General features: G+C 24.0%; 1 protein-coding gene across 1 annotated transcript; it reads right to left on the reverse strand.

Moving 5' to 3' along the window:
* Positions 1-13,841: 13,841 nt before the first annotated feature.
* On the reverse strand, positions 13,842-19,757 carry LOC136982594 (homeobox protein Nkx-3.2-like). Its single transcript, XM_067279133.1, has 2 exons — positions 19,529-19,757; positions 13,842-14,266 (listed from the first exon to the last, which is right to left on the reverse strand). The coding sequence occupies exons 1-2, from the start codon at positions 19,755-19,757 to the stop codon at positions 13,842-13,844; spliced, it is 654 nt and encodes a 217-aa protein (XP_067135234.1).
* Between the last annotated feature and the right edge of the window lie 1,003 nt (positions 19,758-20,760).

The following is a 20,760-nucleotide window of genomic DNA, read 5'->3' on the forward strand; positions in this document are numbered from 1 at the left end:
CTTATATCTAGACTAATTAATCATAAATATATTAAATCTAAACTCTCACAGAGACCAACACAACCATTTGACGCGGGCCTTACATTTATCAGAAATTCAAAAACTTTTTTACAAATTATTCATTCTATTGTATTTTACTCATAATAAGAAAACGTATTTTGTTTTCGTTAAATTATATTATTTAAAAATAGAATATAATCTTTAATAATGTTTTGTTATTTGAATATAATGGACGGCTGCAAACTGCCAGACTCTCTCGAGATCTGAAAGGCCTTGCTTAGGCCTACATATAATTTAAAGATTTAAGAATTATTGAGAAAAAAAAATGTAAATATTAACTTTGAATACGCTCTTTACAATTTCAGAAAAAAAATAAATAAAAGTTTAAGGAATAGAAAGTGATAGAAAACTTCGCAATTCTAAAACTTTCAATAAGTTCTACTAAGTGAATAAAAATCTAAAATTTTCAAAAATTCTGTAAAATAAAATTTTCCTTTCTTTTCTTAGTTTAAAAAATTATATCACGTGATAGAGTATTATTTACTTTAATTCTACTTGTCGACGACAGCGCCAGAAATAACCCAAGCGGTATGCATATCAGACATGTCAATCTCTAACTGTCCGCCTGTGCTTTGTTTCTTTAACTATAAACAAGCAAGAAAGGCGGATTTGGACGCGTTAATAAAAGTAGGAGTTGCTAAGAAGACGGCGCCAAGCAAGTACGTCATCTACTAACCAAACTCGATACGAAAATTGAAAGAAGCGTCTCTTTGGCGCAAGAACAAACAGGTCTTCCTTTATTTTCTCGATAGATTTCTTAAAGTGCTGGTAAATTTAGTGGAAGTTTTGTCTCCAGTCGTTATATAGAAAACTTCAATGCCACCTACGCTTGTTATCGGAAGAATGGACTTTTTTCATTCTTTTTCTGCTTCGGCCCAAAAGTGCTTTTAACATTTTTTTTTTCTAAAAAAGATTGTTGATGATGGATTTAATCTATTTGATTATTTTTCCTCTTATGGCTTTCTATAAATAAAATTTTTTCTATATCTAATTCATAAACCGATTTAAAAATTCTAAAAATTTCCGAGAACATCTTACATTTGTAAGTATAATCTGTCTAATAATAGAGGATATGCTAGGGAAGTTTGTTTGACTTTATTTAAATTTAAACTCGAAAGCCTAATTTAAAATTATGTAGCTACAATTATAGACATTTATTTTATTTGCAATAGATTGAAATAAACATAAATCTTTGTAAAATTAAAAACTCTGAACATTATTATTATTATTTTAATTTTATTTTTATACTTTGACAATATGTTAAGTTACTAAAAATAATTGTTTAAAAATCGTTTAAAATTATCTAAATATTATTTATTCATTTGATAATAAATGTGTACATATTATAAAATAAGTTACTTTAATTCACAGTTTAAATTGCATATCTCAAATTTATATTTATTAATTTTATACATTAAATTTTAAGTCCCTTCAATACATTTATTGGTTAAACGTGTGACTCCATTGAGGAAGCAATAAATCGTACAAAATGTTTTAAATTATGATAATTTTTTCATTTTCTTAAAAAATCTCCACTGTTCAATTTCTGCTTTTATCTATTTTACCTAAAATACAATATTTAGAATAATAACACAGAAAACAAACAGAAATCTCATGATATCAAAAGAAACAAAATTAAAAAATTAATTTTGCATTAAAAAAAACTATTAATTAACCTTGTCTGATTATGATTAGTCATACTGGCTTATATTGAATTCCAAATTTTAAAAATTTGGGTAAGAAAACCACATATTTGAGTCTGTTGCGAAAGTGATATGATTAAATACCGCTAAAATGTATGATTATTTCCTGTGCTCTCATCTTACTTCTAGAATTTTTTGTCTAGATTATAGGAAATACAAAATCTTAAACCGCAACAAATATGATACCTAACCACTTCCCGTAATCAGTAACAAAATGATTTTTGATATCTTAATTAGATTTTATGAGTCAAGATGCCGTAATGAATGATCTTCTTTCTGGTTCAGCAAGCAGTAATCTTGACTTTAAGTAAAGTTATGTTAATATAAATTTTAATAAAATTATAATTTCTCTAAATATTCTTTATATTCTTTTATCTTTTATCTAGGCTTTCATAATAACTTTATACTCAAATTTTCACTGCAATTTTATTTTTTAAAGTTATTAAAAACTAACAAACTAATAGTTATAAGAGAAACGAGTGAAAAATTTTAATCTATAAAAGACTATTATACATCTTAATTATAATAGATAAATTTATATTATAGTAGACTGATAATAAGATTAATAACTTAACTAAATTAAAGGACTCAATTATAGATCACTGAAAATTTATCATAAATAAGTTATATTTAATGTAATTTTCGTACAGTAGTTTTTATTTACAAATTCATATTGTATATTCAATGAGTTATAAAATAATTAATACCACCAATTTTTACAATAAAAAAATTTCTTAAGTTTAAAAATATTATTTAAGTCTTCACTATACAGATTTGTCTCTGTATTATTTAGATTGTAAACGTTACTTGATAAATTAATATTAATCCCATTACTTAAAAATTCGGAATATTAAATTTAGTTATAAGAAAAAATAGCGTAATCTTACTATCAATAGAGTAATCTGAAGATTACTCAAAAATCAATAATCTACAGATTAATTTTTATGAATGCGATAAAAAAAAGATATCTACATCAATGGAATCAATGATTTGAACCGAAAATTACTATAAAATAATCTGACGATAAGCAAAATATAGGCCTAATACAAGCTTACATTAGGAAATTAAAAGACAAATCTTTTAATCAAAAACTTTTAATATAATATGCAAATTTAATATAAACAAAAACATTTAATTATATTAAAGTATTATTTTACAATGAAATGTAATTAAAAACTGGATGATATGAATATAAAATTTTCGTTTTTAGAATTTTATCATGTTAAATTTCATCCAATTTTATTAATCTTATTGAAAACTAAAAATATTAACTGTAGATAAAATCAATGAGAAGATAAATTATGCACATTTTTAAGATAAAAGTAGTCTCGGATTCAATTATTGCAGAGTTATTTAACAAACTAACATAAATTTCTATCTAAAATATTTAAATTCGAATTATAAAAATCTCATCATTAATTTAATTGAATATGTATTTAATTTTAAATTGAATATTTATATTTAAATAATCTAAAAATTAGATGCAATATTAAACTATTTAAGCTTTATTAGAGTCTAAAGTTATGAGCTGTAAAGAAGAGATTAGTCTAGTCTATGTGTTTTTATGTAAGCACTTATTTATTCCTTGCAGACCGAACAATAATTTACTTTAAAATCAACATTTCTGAATCATAATGCATAATTTTGAATTATTTAATTATTACCTTTATATTAATCAACTCATTAAAAATAAATAAAATTCTATGAAAAGAAAACTGACTTAAATCATAAATTTTTAAATTAATTATTAAGCTTACAATCAAAATAGTTTGACTAAAACATATTATATTTAAAATTCAAATATAGGCCTACATAATATACATAGGCTATATAATGTTTACAATTTATCTAATTTAAGACAGTTATTAATATAAGTTATTTCTAGTTTTTAATTTTATTTTATATTACTATAAATAAGCTCTATATCTTTATAACATTAAATCTAAAAAATTATGTTATATATAAGAAAACATAACTGTGAATTACATTAATTCAGATAAAATTGTATCATATTTATCAATAAATAATAAACTTACCAAAATAATAAATGTTTCTATAAGTACTTGTATTTGTATAAATAATATAAAAATATGTTTCTTTAATCTCTAACAGAAACTATAATTTTGTATATATTAAGTTGTTTAATTTTATATGTTTTAGCCAACGTTCATAATTAACTTTTACCCCCTCTTAATAAGTAATCTATAATTTAATCTAAATATAAATATTTTAAAAACGAAATGAACAATTTAAGAAAATATTACTACAATTAATTTAATTTATTTTAAAATAAATTTAAAATTTTGTTTTAAATCTTAAATTTAATTACTTAAAAGATTATTAACATAAAAATTACCTTTTGTTAAGAAAGAATATTCTTTCCCATCGGGTCATGCCAATCACTAACAGGCGTGGCACTTTCAAATCTACGACCAATGAGATGACGATTTGAAGATAGCACTTACCTCGAGACCACACCTACTAAAAAGATACCTTCTGATTTGTTTAAACTCAAACAATCAACCTGTTTTTCCTCTCCTTGATAGGTTTATTAAAAATAGACAAATATATAATTATGTCTTTGATAATTCTCTATTATTTAATTTAAATCTTATTTTTTAAGTTTTATAAAGCGTTTTTTGATAGTTTTATTAAAATTATTTAAAATATTTTATAATAAATTAATTCAATAAAATAAAAATATTCTTAATGTTTCTAATTTTTTCTATCTTATAAACACATATATTATTAACAAAATTATAATTTCTATGATAAAATATAAAATATAATGTTTTATATATTATATGAATACTTAAAATTATTTACATATATATTTTAATTTTATATTTAATAAAATTTTAAATAAGGCAATTTTTAACGAAGACGTGCCATTTTAATATACCAATTATTTACCAGATTTTCATATAAATGTAAATTATATAAAAGCTTGAAAAAATTATATCAGTATTATTTTTTTAGTTAATTAATTTCATTTTAACTTTTATAATTTTTTTACCAATAAATGCTCAACTTTTTTAAATGCAAATATAATAATATATTCAGCTTGTAACATCTACTGTTAAGTTTGTTTTATAAATAGGTTATAATGATCGTTTTAAGGTAAAAAAAAGTATAATAAAAAAATTTTAAGAAAATTCTTCGCAAAATAAAATTTAAATTAGCATATTTACGTTAATTCAATTTAAAACATCTTAATTTTGTTTCTAATAAAGAGTTATACATAAAACTCTATTTCTTTGTGAAGTAAATTAATTTTCAATGTAAAATATAAATTTATAAATTGCATTTTTAACTCATAATTTATGAAATATAAAACTGTGGCGCCATCTGTTAGACATTTACATGAACGTTTAATTGCGCTTTTATACACTAGATGTCGCATAATATTTCAACAAATAAATTTAAAAATGCATAATAAACCTGCAAATACACGCAAATTACGCTAAAATGTCTTTACGAAATGAATAATTTTAACTTTATCATTTAAATAAAAATCTTAAAATTTAATAAAATTCTTATAAAAATGTGATATTTTTATTTATTTTATTTATAATCTGAAGTAGAGGTGTAACACAAAAACCTACGTTATGTTATAGAAAAATATAGAATTTATAAATAGGATAGATAGATTTGTCTATAAGCATATAATTGAACGTCAAATAAAAATTGATGTAAAAATCTAAGTTGTTTATTTATTTATTTTTAAATTTATGATGATTGAAAAGGAATATCTTCCAAAATGTTTCGTATTTTAACTAGTTTAAAAAAAGCTTATATCCAGGATTTTGAGAATATGGATGGAGCTCAAAGAAGATTCGGGAGCTAAAACGATTGAGGACACGTGTCTTTATACCAAAGACACGTGCCCTCTGTCGTTTTTGGAGAATATTACTCAATTATCTTAAAATTATTTTAGCTACCTAATATTTTCCCTAATTGAAGTCATTCAATATGAGTTATTATATTTATTTTTCTTTTAAAGTAACAAAACTGATTGCTTTGGTATCTAGAGGGTGCTACAGCACCATAAGCATCTCCCTGGATTATGTAGGCCTATATATCACCAAAATATTGGTAGAGATTTACAAAACAATCCTGTATTTGACTAGCTTCTTCTGTATTAGAAAAATATCTCACATTCTTATTACAGACATTAATTTTCAATGATTATTTTGTAAAAATTAACTTTAATATAAGTTAATTTTGTAATAAATTCATATTTAAACTAAGATAGAGGGTCCTATTACGGCCCACCAAATTTGGACTATTATTTTGATAAACTCCATTCTTTCTCCTCCTAAGCTGAGTTAATAATGACTCCCCTACCTCATTTTTAATTAAAATAATATTGAGATTAACAGATTAAACAGATTAAAAGCATTTATATTTATTCATTAAACGCTTAATAAAATTTTTAATGTGTAGTTACTCGTTACTATTTGAACGTTTTAGATCATATGAAGAATTTTTAAATTGTTTTCCTCTTAGAATTTTAATATTAAAACATTATTTAAGCTGCAATCGATGTTTTGTAATTAAGTTAATAATGATTTACATGAAAACTTTTGCAATTGCAAACGATTTCATTTAAAAATTGCTATAAATACGTGAAAATATGGAAGTTTTTAAACAGGAAATATTAAATCACATGCCAATCAATAGAGCGCAATCAACTTATTGGATTACACTAAATTAAACCTTAAATTCTAATTTTAATAAATTAATTATCTTTTTAGGCCTACTTTAACATTTTTTAAAATACCAAAATTTCTAATAATTTTCATATATATTATGTATAAAACTTAAATTAACACATAGTAAATAAATAAAATATAAAATAATATAATATAATAATTTTTTTGTAAATTTAACAAGATAAACGTTTACACATTTCTCTAAATGAAGAATAATTAATAAAGAAGTGTACTGTACAAAAAGGAACTTTTAAAATTGATGTTTTTCTTTTTATTTTTAAATTAAAACTTGAAAATTTTCTTAACGAAGATAAAGTCAACATTTTCTAACATCCGGTAAAACTTTTACATTTTGGGATGTTTAAATAAGAATTTAAAAATAAGACAAAAATGCGATGTTAAATTTGAACTTTAGCCAGAGAGAGGGAGACAATGTAATGGATAGAGATGGAGTGAGGTGTGACATGTTTTCGTCACGACTTAGGTCAGATCACGTTACCTTGTCCCCGGAAGTGTAGATAGGTTTCCGGTGAAAGCGTACGCCATCTACAGACATATTGCTCCTCTAAATGGATAGGTAAACAAAATTCCTTTCTTGATTATTACCATATAAATTGCGCAAAATTTAATTCTAATCGTCTAAACTAGTAATTTTTATTTACTTCTACATATATAGGCTACTTATTATTATTATTTATGAAGATTTTGAAGGTATAAAAATCATTTAAATGTTGTTTATTAATTCTTTATTTTTAATAAGCGAATAAATATTATAATTAAAATTTTTAAGATAAATTTTAATTGTTTATTTTTTAATAATATTTTCCATTTAATCTAAAATTTACTTTTTATAAGTTTAAATAAGTTATATTACGAATATTTTAAGCATTAGTTTCTACGTAAAAGTTTTTAAAAAAATATTTTAAAATAGTTACAGCGAAATTTAATTAAATATTTTCAATATAATTACGTTTTTATGATATTAAAAATTTGAATCATACGCTTATTTTATTACATTTAATTATATTTTCATAGCTTATTATAAATATTTTCTGCTTTTTTAAATCATATTGATATTAATTATTATTGTTTGTTGTTTTTGTACGTTAAAATTTATCTGAAAATATTAATTATTGTACAGTACATGGTCTAGTTGATTTTTAGGTGTTTCCTGCTAAAACCAAGCAGATGGTATTGATCTGTCTCTGTTGGTAACTTATAGGAGTAACGTGTTAAAACTAAGATTTGCTAGCTGAGCCAGTTGTAATATGCTGACAGATATAGTGACTCTTTCACGCTCAGTTAACTCTCTTCCTAATTGCTTGTTAATCGCCAAAGCCAAAGGTTACATACGGACAACAGTCACAATGTTTCTTAAATGCGACCTTCTATACCTGACTGTATGACATTTTCAACCTTAACCTTCACTATAATTAATTACAACTTGAAAAGTACGGTAAGGTCTATGCAAAACAGTAAACATATACAATATTCTAACGTATCAAACTGTATTTTTTTTATATTTTTTTTCAACGTAACGAAATAAATAGAAGGGAATAATAACAGACATATAAACTTTAATCAAGAAAATTCTGATATATAATTTTCCTAATAGATAGAGTCGTTTCTTTTCAATATTCAAAGGGGATGAGATGTAATTTTACTAATGGCTGTTGCGTTGCAACTTGTGTTGACAAACCGAATTATAGGTTTTACGGGTTTTAGTTACAATGTTCGACCAAGCGATCAATCAAAAATATGTGAAAATTTAAATTTTTATACTAAAATTCTCTTATGTTGTGTTATGTACAATAAATAAATGATTAAATATGTTTTATTTTATGTTGTATATTGTAAACAGATTAAAATCATGCAAGGATGAAAGATTGACTTAGAAAAATTTGTTTTTGTTTTAATTTCTTATAAAATATATTAAATAAATGTAGCGTATATTTAAAATATATATATTCTTTAATAATATTTAAATAATTTAAATTGTTTTTCTAAATTTAAACAAAAGCGTGTATTTTTATATCATTTCTCTATATGAAAACATTCTGAGTTTTCGCCTTTATAGAAAATAATATTAAGATTTTCAATAGAAATTTAACATTTGATTTCTTAAAACCAGTTATAAAACATATTACATTTGCTAATTAACGTTTAAAAAATCGAAATAAATTTAAATTGATTTAAATATAATTTACAATTTTCAACTATATCAAAAATCTGTTCTATAATTTAAGATTTGATCAAATTATGAATCAGATAAATAAAATCAATTCAACTATATTTAAACCTATTAGAATTTTACCGTTAAGAAATAATAGGTCTAATAATAAAACAAAACTATTTTTATGAAGTTTGATTAAAGATTAGTGTTTAAGTTTTTACGTGGGCTTTTATACACACCTCAAGCATAAACACGAAAATTTAAAAATACAGTAAAATATTTGTTAAAATCAAAATATATAAATTATCTTTATAACTTTAAAAGTAATTACTTTTACATTCATTTTAGATAAATTCTACACTTACCATGACTGGAGGAAAAATTGGCTTTTGATAGGATCCATTTACATAATAGAGACATCTGGTTTGGATGCAATTCATCCACATTGAATAGGAGGTCTAATGAGTTGAATATCAACCATCATTTGCACTCCGCCGACCGAAAGGGACCACTTGGTACCCAAGACCACTCGTGCTAAGTGGAGATGCAAACTGAATGAAAACAAGTCCATCTCCATATTCACTTATATTGACTGAATGGACATCAATTGTCAACTTTCTTCGTCTTTAATACGACTCATTCTAGCAAAAGAGTCTGATGGCACCGTTCTTTCTAACTGATAATAAATTTCTATTATTTTTTACCCCAATTATTGTCTAAGTTCTCATATTAATTAATCGAAAGCCTTTAATTATATATTAAAATATAACTATTAATCTTCTTTTGTATATTGTATACAACTGTCTAAAAGCGTCGTCTTCAACAACTGATATAAAGACATGATTTTTGGAGAGGATAAATGCTGGTAGATTTATTAAATTTTTATTATTTGTAAATTATTAACAAATTAATTAAGTTTTATAACGTTTTTAATTTTATAAAATCATTTTTAATGTGAATTATTTCACAGGCAAGTTATAGAACATAATAGTTTTAAGTTAGATTTTTGCATTTCTTATGTACTAATCTTTTTATTTATGGAGTGAATTTTTACAAACAATTTCATATTGTTGATTTAGATTTTAAATTTTGCATTCGGTATAATTAATACAGAAAATATATTGTCAGATAGAAATAGTAAAGGCTTAATTGTAAAATATGCTCAAGATTGAATATAGTCGTTAGAACCTAGAAATAAGCAATTATAAAATAAAAATGTGTACGTAAATGAAGGAAAAATAATTTTCTAATAGTTTTTTCACACAGTTACGACGTATAACTTGAAATATTCTTTTATTTTCTGCTTTAAATATTTTTTGTAATCTTTATTTACACAGCAAGACATACTCTAGCTCAATTCCGATTGTTCATTTCTACTGTTTAAGCTTTAATTTATCATTTATTTATTAATATGTAGTCTAAATAAAGTAAATAAAAATATAAATAAATAATTTTATAAAATACAAATATGTTTTTTAAGTTTAAAACAATTTGCATTTGTTTTTATTTATTTTGAAAAAAAAAATTTTTTTGTAGTTTGGATAGATCTATATATACTTATATATCTAAACTTATCTAAATTTAGACAAATCTTACCATATTAATTAAAATTTCTAGGTAATCTTAACACGAGCCTACATAATTTATTTTTATACAAAGCATTTTTCTTTACTATTGTTTTAGATTTTCTCGATAAATTAGATTAAACGTTAAAAAAATAAGCACATCTTTCCTGATACTAGGGTAAGTTAAGCTAAGTTATACAACTTGTAAGTGGTTAAAGTTTCGTTGACAGATAGAGAACAAAGAGTCTCTACACTTCCCCGAACTTTTAAAAGTATAAATAATGTTTATACACAAACATTTTCATATAAATCCTACAATTAAAATTTGAACAATTGAAAAGGTAATTGATAGATTATATTGGTCTATATATAATCTTATAATATATATTTTTGCTCTTTTCCTCGTCTCGTCGAGAACACTTAAGTATAAATACATCCACAGAAGATTCAATTATACAAAAGAAGATAATTCCACTCGATAAAAGACTTCATTTGCTGAATGACCAATATCTACCTGATAGGCGCTGTCTGACGAAGGATTAAGCTTTTTCTGACTGACAGCAGACAGCTTGCAATATACAGGCGCTGTTCAATTCACCTAATCGTTTTGTGCTTTTCCATTCACTTCCATCTCTCCATTACCAGATTATCTCTTTAATAAAAGCCGTAGGAAACCGTGGTTGATCGAAGTTTGCACACAAGCACGAATCGTCACGTGTTTAGCTCCTTTACTTCTATTGGTCGTTTCTATTGTCAGCGCAATCCTGATCGATGTTTTCCTCGATGACAAACCCTCTATGTACTCATTATTCACCAAAAAAAAAGCTATGAAACGAAAAAAATGTTGTACTTTTCCCATAAAAAAAATTAATTTAATTACTTACTAGTTAAGAATTTCAAGTATTTTAAGCGTTATAAATCTGTTATAATACCCTTTTCGTTTTTAATAGCTGAGATTTAAGCAAATTCAAATAAATAATTTTTATAATCGTTTTTATTTTTAAAAGAATCATAATTTGAATATTCTTATTTATTAAAATATCTAAAGAAAAGCTGAATATTTTATTTTTTATACAATTTTGAAAATTAAAATTAAGAAAATATTAAGAAATTAAATCAAATTTTATGATATTCGCAAGATTTTATTTTTCTTGAGGTTTTTATGATAAAATGTCATATTATAGCCTGTAGGCATTAAAAAACTTGATCCTTTATTAATATTTGCATTTTTTTTACAGCTTATATTTAATAATTTGAAAGGAATGTACTGTATTTTTCTCTTTAATACAGAAATATAAATGTTTAATTTTATAAATTATTATGATTTTTATAAATTGAAATTTATAAAACATTATAAAACTCATAAATTCATTAAAACATTTGATTTCACTGATGATTTAAGTTGAAAAGTTTGATTTGTTTTAATTATCGCAAAAAATAAATATTAAACATACCGTAATTCTAATTGACAATGCCAACATTTATTTATCAGTTGTATCTAAAATTATTACTTAAATATTAATTAATTTTAAAAACGCAATCTTATTAAAAATAAAATAATATAGTACTGTACAACTTAATAGAAAATCCCTTAGGGTTTTGTATCTGAAGATGATCAAAGGAAAGATTATATACAAATGAATGTAGATTATCTATGGTTTTTGATGAGCCAAGTAGGACTATAGGCTACAACTGCCCAACATTAATTTGGTTAATGAAGTTTATATTATAATTTATATATTGGCAGCTTCTATCTTTTAATTTTAATCATAGGATTTTTAATAAGACTTTTTATAGCTAAAAAATTTCATTAAAAGAATTGAAGCAAAAATATAAATAAAAATAAGCAAATTTTTCTTGTAGACATAATAATCCTATCATAAAACTTTATTGTAAAGAAGATACTATTTTCATACTTTTGCTATAAATTCGATATAAGTTTAGTTCCGTTTTAGATGAAAATTTAAAGTTTATAAAATTTGGCTTATAGGAATGTCAAATTCGATTAAACATTTTCATTAAAAACAGTAACTTAATATTCATAATGTAATTTTTAGTCTGTTAGACTGTTTATAGTCTAAATAAAATTTTTATAAATGAATATGAAAATGAAAATTCATTAAGATGCGTTTCAAACAAGATGGGAACTAAACGTACGACTTCATGCATAATAGACGTGCATTCTTTACTGATTATGTCTACCGATTTACACCTTGGAGATTTACACATCCTCTCCAAAGATTAGAAATTCCCCGAGGCAGTTCAAGCAAATGTATGCACTCATAGCAAATTCAAGCACTCATAAAATCTATGTTTATTAAATTAAATTAACTTATGCTTACAGGTACAAGTCCTGCTAAGCTGAGTGATGTCGAGACTTCAGAAATTGTGTACTGTACGGTACGTCATGTGTCCAAGGAAAATTCGTTGCCAACACAAACATAATTAAACATTACAGTTTCCGTTCTTAGTGTGTGCTTACAATAAAACTTACAAATGTCATATAGAATCTTAATACAAAGTATTAATGAAACCGTCTGTAAATCTTTAATAAACTAATTTATGTAACTTTTACATAGAACCTATATCAGAGTGTTTACGTCCTTTGGGAGCCAATGCTACACCGTTTACAAAACCAGTGTTATATCGTTTTAGATGACTTTCTCCCTCTCCCTCACCCCATCCCCATTTAAACCAAATCCCACACAGACGTTGCAGTATAGATAAAACGATGGTTAGACTACGTGCCATAACTGTACTGTACACTTAATAAAATGTAATTATATTATGACGTAAATTAATAGACATTTAATTTTATATTGTGAAACAGTGAACCCAATTGCTAACTACATATATTCACAAAAGTCTATATTACTTATTAATTGTGATTTATGTAAAGATTGCGAATATAAATTGTTGTAAGAAATAAGTCAGTTGCAATGATATTTTTATTTATTGCTTATAGGAACATCTACGAAAATAATATATTTTTACAACAATGAAAATTAAATTTTCAAAAAATAGAATATGATACATTATCTCGAATTAAACTTAATAATTATAAAACTCCACACAAATGGAATTTAAATGAGGTACACAGTGAATATTAATTGAATTTGAGCTATCTAGTTTATTCTTCTATCTCTACTTTAATTTTATTAGTTAAAAGAAAACATTTCTTTAAATAATTGTTTATTATAGAAATCTATAGGCCTTATAGGACTGAACATAATGTAATTATATAAGCCTAGCTTTAAAAATTATTAACCTTTTAAATCGTGATTTGGAAAAGCAATTTTTATATTATTAAAACTTTTATAAATAATTTTATGTAATAAAAATAGCAAAATTTAAAAATATAAGTTATATTAAAGCATTAAAAAATTCTTAAATAAGAATTAAGTGAAAAAATTTAAAATAATTTCTTAATTACGATAAGGATGCGTAAACCTTATCTAACGATAGAGTTGATAGTTTTATAGTTATTATAACATTAAACAATTTGATTGGATTGTTATAGTAGAGATTAGGCTATAGTATAGTACTATAGCATAAGTTTTTCAGATAAAATCGGAAAAATATTCCGTTGTCCAAGGATAAATAAATGTTTTATAAAATGCTCTATTTATTGATAATTAGCTGTACAATTAAGGAACCACGGAGGATAAATATATCCCATAGGAAATCCAGGAATAGGATACGAAGGATAGAGCATTGGTTTGGTTACATCTTCGGGTCTATATACTATTTGATCGTCTTTGACCAGTACTTTAACAGCAACACGTTTAGCAGTAGAAGGCATATCCTGTTGCATTAATCTTCTTTTTGTTTTATATCTTCTATTTTGAAACCATATTTTAACTTGAGTTTCAGTTAATTTTAATGCTTGAGCTAAATCTGCTCTTTCTGGACCAGATAAATAACGTTGATGGCTGAAACGCCTCTCCAATTCATATACTTGAGCATGGGAAAATGCCGCACGAGAACGTTTTTTCCTTGGTTTTGCAGCTTCTTCCACAGGATCTAGTGGACGGTGCTTCTTCGCTATTTCTGCAACAAAATGTAAAATATGAGAAATATTTTATATGTTCGTTCCAATTATAAGTATCAAGAATAATATTTTATTTAAAATAAATTAACGTTAATATTGGGATTATTTAAAGAATCACAATTCTATAATACAGTAGCTCCTCGTTATATCGCAAATTCCGATATATCACGCTTTATTTTGGGTCCCCAAATTTTAAATGCACTTGAGTCAATAAATTGTAAATTACCAATTGCCATTGAATTTCTTTTTGCAACGAAATACAGTATTTTATTCCTACCATTGTCCTTGAAACTACCACTGCAGGTGAAACAATAAAATCAAGATCTAAATAAGTAAAACAGGTAGACACATCTATTATCAGTTGTTTCCTTTTGATGCTAAAAGTTGTTTATTATTGTTTTTAAGTACTGTCTCCTCATTTACAAGTTTCTATGAGTTTCACACCTTTATGTCTGTAACTTTATAAGTTTTGATATTCTGTTCAATATTTATTTTTTAAATTTTTAATTACTGTATTTAATTTTTATTGAAAAATATAAATTACACGAATTTTTAATAAGCGATTTATTATGAGATATAGTATTGTATAATAAAATTGCAACTGATATTTTGTTTTTATATCGACAGCATTTGTCATTAAATGTCATTGTTAAAGAAACAATAATGTTAAATAGGCGTTCGTGGTATCGATGTTTACGTAAACGTCAATTAATACGATATAAACACAAATAAAATCCAGTATTGAAAAACTAAGCTTGTTTTATATCAGGAACATTTGCTGATGAAAGAATAGATATTCCATAGCTTGTATAATCTGTTTAGTAAAAGCCCAGAATTTTTAGTACTCGGTTATATCGCGCTTTTTCTTTGTCTCCCGACAAGCGCGATATAAAGAGGGGCTACTACTATATTATAAAAGTTCTAATAAAAATTAATATAAATGATTGTGAATAAAATCAAAAAATGTAAACAGAAACCTAAGAACAAAAATTAAGTCTAAATTTCGATAAATTAAACTTCATTTTATATAAAATTTAACATAAAAAATTATTCAAAGAAAATCAGAATGTTTCAATGAAGCTGAAAAATTCGTAAAATATATAAAATAAAACAAAAACAGCTTAATGTTCTTAAATTTTATGATATATTTTCGTAATTTTTAGTCAATATTTTATTTAATACAAAATAAATAAAACATTGTTTAACACGAGTAAGCGTAGTATTTTTAATTTAATATCTTCTATAATTTCTTTTTATCATTGTTTTCGTGTTTTTCATTTTAGAGGTATCTATTATATCTATTACGTTTATTTGTTTATAGGTGTGGCCAATACATTCTAAAGGCTATGCCAATATATTCTGTAAAATAATAAGTAAGTAAATAAATATATTTTAAAAACTTTCCGTTGAAATTTAATGCCTTTAAAAATACACTCGATGATTCATGGGAATTCGTGGATCACAGTTTTAGAATCGCCGATGTAAAATATTTTACGAGAATAAATTAGATATTTAGATTATTATAATCTGATTAAACTTGAATCATTTGTAAAAGTGTTTTATATTTATCGGCCTATAAGTTTAACACAAGATTTATTTCAATTTTTTTTTTCTGTTATAGAGAAAACATATAGAATGCTGAATGATGTAGGCCTATAATACCTGTAAACAACAAAAATTTTTATTTTTGTTGAGTTAAATCTATTATAAATTTGTTTGCAATAAACGAACCTTTTTCTTTAAATTATTAAAAAATAAAGAATCAAATTACGATATTTTACATCATATTTTAGCCTAAATTATGATAACTTTACACTAAAATTTGTAATAATTTGTAAATATTTTAAGTTTAAACTATTTTGTCTCTTGATTTATATTGTTAAATTTACTATTAATATGATAAATTTTTTATTGTAAATCGTAGTAATATCGTCAAGCACTTTTTGTACTTGTTTACCTAATATAGCCTAATAGCTAAATTGAAAACCAAAATTTATCAAATTATTATTTTTATTTAAATATTTTTCAAATATTTAAAAATCTACGAGTTAAATGGAAAGATTTTAAATCAAAATATAAGTTATTTTAATTTAAAAAGCTATTAGGATTTTTTAAAATTTAGTGAACATTTTAAAAAGACCATTTTATTATACAGATTAAGTCTTATTTTTAAATTATAATTCGGATTTATTAAATTTTTATTTATGTTTAATATTATCTTCAATATTAATTATATGTTAAAATTCAGTAAAATCTTATTTTTATTATTTTATAAGTAAATCTATAAGAATTAGAATTCTGTATATTTATAATAATCTATAAACACTATAAATTTTATTGATGTTTTATTTAATTTTGTCATGATATTTAATTGTAAAATATCCGATATTTTTTTAAATTTTGGACTCGTTATTTTTATGAAATTTATAAGTATATTATCAATTTTTTTTAGAAAATTCTGATATATATATAGTTTAGGCCTACATTATCCGAATAGATTTCAGTTCATTGAAATTAAAAATAACTAAAGACCTACAAGCGTGTTTGTAAATACTGTACATTGGATGGGTGGTCACTTATTTTATTAACTTTATTTTTTATTAGAATTATTAAATATTCTACGTTTTGTGTTAATCTTACTCAAAAATCTTACTAAATTTCCCACATTTTGTTAATTTCATTTAATCTTATATAATTAATTAATTCTATGAAATTCTCTATGTATTATATATAACACTATAAAATTCACCGTGTGTTTAATATATTTATTATATCTCACTAATTTTATTTAAATCTTAATACTTTTCTATTGATATTGATAATTGATATACTTTACAATTTGTTTAATTATTCTTATGTAACTTATTGAAATTGTTTACTAAATCCTCCATGTTTCATTAGTTTCATTATACCTTTTAGGTTTAAGTAGATTTATTAAATGAATAATACTTTAAGAATTTAGTTAAATTAATTCCTTCGATTTACGATTATTCTACATTTAATAATTCTACTTTTCTAGTTTAACTCAATCCTTTTTACTTCACTTTTAGTTTCATTGAACTCCTCATACTTATAATAGGAATTAAACTTCTAAACTCATCTAGTCTTGTTATATTCTCTACAATTCATTATTCTTATTAATGTCTTATTATTCCTATTAAGTCCACCGTAGTTTAGTAGTTATTTGTAATTTTAAAACTATATATAAAAGTTTAAAGATCACTTCTTAATATCGATATGGAACTTCCAAAGTTTTGTAGCGGAATTGATGACGGGAAAAAAGTATTAAAGAACTGAAATAAAAATATAAAATTATAAATTACGATTGAACTTCTTGGTAAAGTGTTATTTAGCATTCGGCGCATCATTAATATCCTTCAAAGAAAAGTTGTTTTTATCTGGAAGAAAATAGAGAAGTTCCATTTCTTTATCGAGATATGTCATCGGTTAAGGTATAAATGTCATTTTTGTTTATAATTTGCAATGGCTGCATGACAGGTCTTCTACACTATTTGCTTCGATTCTTTAGCATTTCACTCCAATATCTTCGACTCCTGCTGTTTTACAGCATAAACGTTTATCTGTCTATAAGTTTTGCAGATGTTTCTCAAGTTGAGTTAATCTTTATACAGAAAAAAGTTTTGTTTATAATTTCTTATACAAATTCTCGATTATAAATAATTCTTAGAATCTAAAAATCTTTATTTCTTATAAAAATTAAAATGTTCTTCTTCTTTAGTTATTGTAGAAACATTCTGAAAATCAGTAAGTGAGCCTTTAGTGTGCGCAGCATAGCACGAACTGTGAACTGTTCTAGCTTTAATTGTTACACCTATAATTAATTAAGGATCGTATAAGAGATCTGTTTAACCTCCTTTTGAGCCGTATTATGACCTTTGACCCGAACCAACCTAGAGACTTCCGTTCCCAGTGACTCCATCATCAAAACCATTTGTTAGTAGTCCTCATCCAAGCAAACAAATCGACGAACTGGGTGGATTGCCATACTTTAGCTTTAAGTGTTTACAGTTCACTTACTAATTACCCTAGCAATGACATTTATTGTTTTAACAACGCTTTAATAAGAAAAGAAAGAGCAATTAACTAATGTAATGATAAAGGTGAGTAGGAAAATTCGAGAATTTTAAGAATAAGTCTTGATTTCAGTAGATATGTGTAATTCGAACCTGTAAAACTTCGAAAATAATACCCTTTCAATGTTTAAATTGAAGTCTAAAATAAAATTAAGCTTTTAGCATCAATTGTTTAAACACGTTATTTGATATCCATTATTTTTTAGTATAATTTCATTTTAAATTTTAATGATAAATTAAATTTTTTAACGTTTAGTGAGCTCATATATCCTAATTGACTGCATTTTATAATCATGACACACATTAATTAATTTGGAAAAGTGAACTCCATTGTATTTAATAATTAAAAAGAATCTAGTCTAAACATATTTAAGGATATTAGTCACAAAACAAAATATGTCTATTGTTTTATGTTGATTTAATGATGAACTATGTAATATTGTAAGAAGAAGATATTTTAATAAGAAATTATTTAACCTCATATTGAAACATTAAGTTAAGTAATAATACCTAAATTTGCATTTTTTTCTTAAATTTCTGTGTAAAAAAATGTAAAAGTTTATAAAATTTGTGTGAATTTTTAAAGTTTATTCAATTTTTGCGCCCTTGTTTCGTGTTTATGCAATAAAATTTATCATCAATCCAAAGATTTAAGATAGTGACCTTAAAATTCCTATAAAATTCTCTATTAGAATTAATTTAAAATAATTTATCGTCTATAAATCCTTAATTATTTATTCAAATAATTAATAAGATGCAGCTATGCAACTATTGTCAAGATTAACACGCAAATCTTGTTTAAAGTTGTAGAAATGAAATGAATTTACTCTTAGAAATGAAAAATCTAAGGACTTAATCCATATTTTTAGCTTGTTTATTTTGAATATCGGATTTTTAAAAATGAAAATAATGCTCAAATTGTTGTTAAAGTGATCAATATAAGTCATTTTAACCGATTTGTAATAACTAGATTGTTGAGCATTCATTCAGGATATACTCCATAGATTAATATGTAACTTATATTAAGTATTAAATATATGTATATGTATACATTCTTTTTATAATGTAAATCATTATAAAGGCCAATTAATTGCAAAATTAATGGAAATATGTGTAAAATTAAAGCTAAAATTAAAAAAAATTGAACTTCAAAACAGAAAAACTCACCTTCTGGCTTAGTGTTTGAGTTATCTTCACAGTGACCAGTGGTCAATAGTCTGACTAAGCTACCATTTTGTACTGTTGATGAAATAGGAACCTGCGAAGTAACGGTGCACCGATAGGGTGCCTGTGGACGATGTAACTCCGTTCCCTGTTTAGATGTATCTCGTCTGTTTTCTGATTTTCCACTCAATATGTGGAAGATAGAAAATGGAATATTATCACCTTTGTACATGACAATTAAATTGATATTAATTAGGGATGACGAAGGGATGTGCAGGCTCCGACACGGTGTGTGGTCGAAGTGTCACCGAACAGTTAGTACGTGTGTATGTATGTGTGAGTGTGTGTGTGTGGCTTTGGATGGGGTGGAGACTGTCGCGATTGAGGCGGCGTTCAATTTGACAACTGTATCGTGCTCCAATTGTTAAATTCTTTACTTTAATATCAGATTTTATTTACATAATAATCGAAATACATATACGTAACAAATCCAGGAAGTAAATCTATTTTTTAATTCATAAAATTTATCAATTTTTTCATAAATTGAACCGTAATAACATGAAAAAAAATTTCAAATTTTAAAAGCCATTTATAAAAATGCTAATTGTTTTAATTTTATATGTAATTTGTTACTTTTCTGTAGTATTATATAGTTTATTTAAAAGTTTATTAACATTTTTATTGCCGATATATTATTTCCAAAATTATAAAAATAGTATAATACTATACAAAATTAAAGAATTTTTCAAAACACTTGAGTTTTCTATAAAGTTCTGCGAAGATTGTTAGAGATAGATAGAAGTGATGCGGGCAGATTAATAGCCTACAATACTAGAGATTACAACAGATAAAAGTTATATTCCATAATATTGATAAGCATTAATATTTTGGAAAATTTTATAATAAGCAATGGGCCATAAACTTTAATATAATATAAAATTTTGAGCATTACTTAAATTTGATTAATAAAATAATAACAACAAACATTTATTTCTTTAATTTAAAATAAATAAATAAAGCAAATATTTCCAAAATTAAATTTATTAACTTTTAATATTTAAAAAAAATATTATTATTATTAATTTAATAATAAACATTAAATTAAATTAAATTAAATTAAAAACCAATAAAATGATACTCAATTTTATGAAAGTATATTAACCTTTAATTTTTCTATTTTTAGGTTCTGAAATTTTTTACAATGAAGTTTAATTTGTAAAAATGATTCATTTAAA

The sequence above is a fragment of the Centruroides vittatus genome, unplaced genomic scaffold, assembly GCF_030686945.1.
Source record: "Centruroides vittatus isolate TY-2023 unplaced genomic scaffold, ASM3068694v2 contig_1168, whole genome shotgun sequence".
Lineage (NCBI taxonomy): Eukaryota > Metazoa > Arthropoda > Arachnida > Scorpiones > Buthidae > Centruroides > Centruroides vittatus.